At 37.9% G+C, this 2257-nt stretch overlaps 1 protein-coding gene across 1 annotated transcript in view; it reads right to left on the bottom strand.

Moving 5' to 3' along the window:
- LOC128623425 (FERM domain-containing protein 5-like) overlaps nucleotides 1-471 on the bottom strand; it is a 7014-nt gene extending 6543 nt beyond the window's left edge. Inside the window, exon 1 of the mRNA XM_053650478.1 lies at nucleotides 1-471. This exon is cut by the window's left edge and continues 103 nt beyond it. Within this exon, the coding sequence (XP_053506453.1) occupies nucleotides 1-114 (114 nt within the window). The 5' untranslated portion in view covers nucleotides 115-471.
- Between the last annotated feature and the right edge of the window lie 1786 nt (nucleotides 472-2257).

The following is a 2257-nucleotide window of genomic DNA, read 5'->3' as shown; positions in this document are numbered from 1 at the left end:
CAGAAGTCTGGGTCCCAACGTCAGCACCCGCACCTTCACATCCCGGTAACAGTGATTAATCATCCGCAGGTGAACGTTGACCTTCGTCTTGATCCGGATCAGACACTTCACCATGGTGTTTTGTGAGTGTGTGTGTGTATGTGTGAGAAACTCTCTGATCAGGGTATGATTTTGTTGTGTGTTTGTGTGGGAGCAAGAGGGGAGTAATGGAGAAAGAAAGCAGTTGGGTCAAACACTGGACATGTGAGCACTCACTAGTTTGCTCCTCCTCCTGTTCTGAGTGCACAGCTGGAGCTCTTGCTATTTATAGCAGCAGTAATAATAGATGGAGAGCACAAATCTTATGTCACTGTCATGTTATGTCTGTGTGACCCAAAATGAGATGGATAGTTTTAAGATTTATCCACATTTCAAAGAACTAATATTTACTACGATATATTAACACTCATGGTGTAGTATAATAAATAATAATTCACACTAAAACACAAACTATTACTACTACTTCTAATATTATTATTATTATTATTATTATTATTATTAATAGTAATAATAATAATACAGTCTTCTAATTAGAATATATTATATGTATTAAAGCTTTCTTTATACATTAACCCTAGTGTGCTGCAAAATGAAATACGTTAAATAAAATTTTTTCATGTTTTATGCTAATATCCTCATCATAATTACAATGTGTAATTACTAATTTATCCTCTTATTTGTCTGCACATGTTAAATGCATGCCTTTTATTTTTTGTCCTCCATTGTCCACTTTTATATGTATGAATGTCCATAAGAATAAGAGTACTGCATGTTGCAAAACTAGCATGCGAAATCCCTACTATAGCATGTTTTTATGACATTCAAATATATTTAAAGCAAGGTACAAACCTTACACATAACACACACTCGGTGTACTCGCTATAAAGTTCTCACACAGGCAGAGTGACAAGTCCAGGTGGACACACTGTACAGTGGCAAGTGCTCTCATATTACAGATTCTGCTCTCATATTATGACTCTGACTGCTAGAGGAAGACGTCTGCAATATGTTATGCTCTTTTTGATGTGTCAGACCAATAGGACTAAATGTCAATAAAAGACAATAAATTATTATTTTCAGTAGAAATGATTTACTAAACCTAAGCATTGTGTTTCATATAGAAGGAAGGACATCAGAGTTATTTTTATCCGCTGTAACACTGCTTAATCAGTGTACTGCTGCTCTCCTTAACATACACATAGCATGTGCAATAGCTAAAAACAGACTTGCTAAGCTAGCTGCATCGACTTAGCATCAGAGGAGCACTGAACCCTGTAAACTCCCAGCTTGTTATTAGTTCTTCATCTTAAAGTATCTTGTACTGTAAATGATTCAGTAACTACAGTAAGTCTAGTAGTAAAGGTATGTAGTTATGATGGTGAGGAATGTGAGGGAAAACCCTTAGTTGATCTCAGTTAGTTAAGATATAGATCACAGCAGTGTGAAGAACTTAATATTACTGGACACAACTTACTGGTTCAACACTTTTTAAAGCCATCCACAGAGATTAGTGGTTTTGGTTTTTTTTTTTTTTTACAAAATATACAGGTGATTAGACAGATATTGGTGTTTGAATAGATCTCATACCTTGGCTATATGTAAGAAAATAGTTTTGGTTTACCCTTTTTTTTTTTAGTAGAAGAAGAATTAAAAGTACATCTTACATTTTTACTTGAGTTTCCATCCATCCATCCATCCATCCATCTTCTACCGCTTACTCCTTTTCAGGGTCACAGGGAACCTGGAGCCTATCCCAGGAAGCATCGGGGTACACCCTGGACAGGGTGCCAGTCCATCGCAGGGCACAATCACATACACACTCACACACCCATTCATACACTACGGACACTTTAGACACGCCAATCAGCCTACCATGCATGTCTTTGGACTGGGGGAGGAAACCGGAGTACCCAGAGGAAACCCCCGCAGCACTGGGAGAACATGCAAACTCCACACACACGATCCTGGCGGGACTCGAACCCCAGACCCTGCAGGCGTGAGACCTATTTTGAGACCCATTCAAAATAGAGCAGTTTCCTGATTAAATTTTACACTTCAGGCGCCAAATGCTTAGTCAGTAACAATGTCAGAGATAAGTAGAGACAGATGGGCATCCTTGACCCAATTTATCAGGTATCTTCAGTTTTAAATGCTGAAAGGAAACATGATGATGATCTGCAAATTATGTGAGCTAAAAGCAGTGGAGATATTGGTATTT

This window comes from Ictalurus furcatus, chromosome 19, assembly GCF_023375685.1.
Source record: "Ictalurus furcatus strain D&B chromosome 19, Billie_1.0, whole genome shotgun sequence".
NCBI classification, from domain to species: domain Eukaryota; kingdom Metazoa; phylum Chordata; class Actinopteri; order Siluriformes; family Ictaluridae; genus Ictalurus; species Ictalurus furcatus.
Note: the sequence above shows the minus strand (reverse complement) of the source record. Positions and strands in the feature narration are given on the sequence as shown.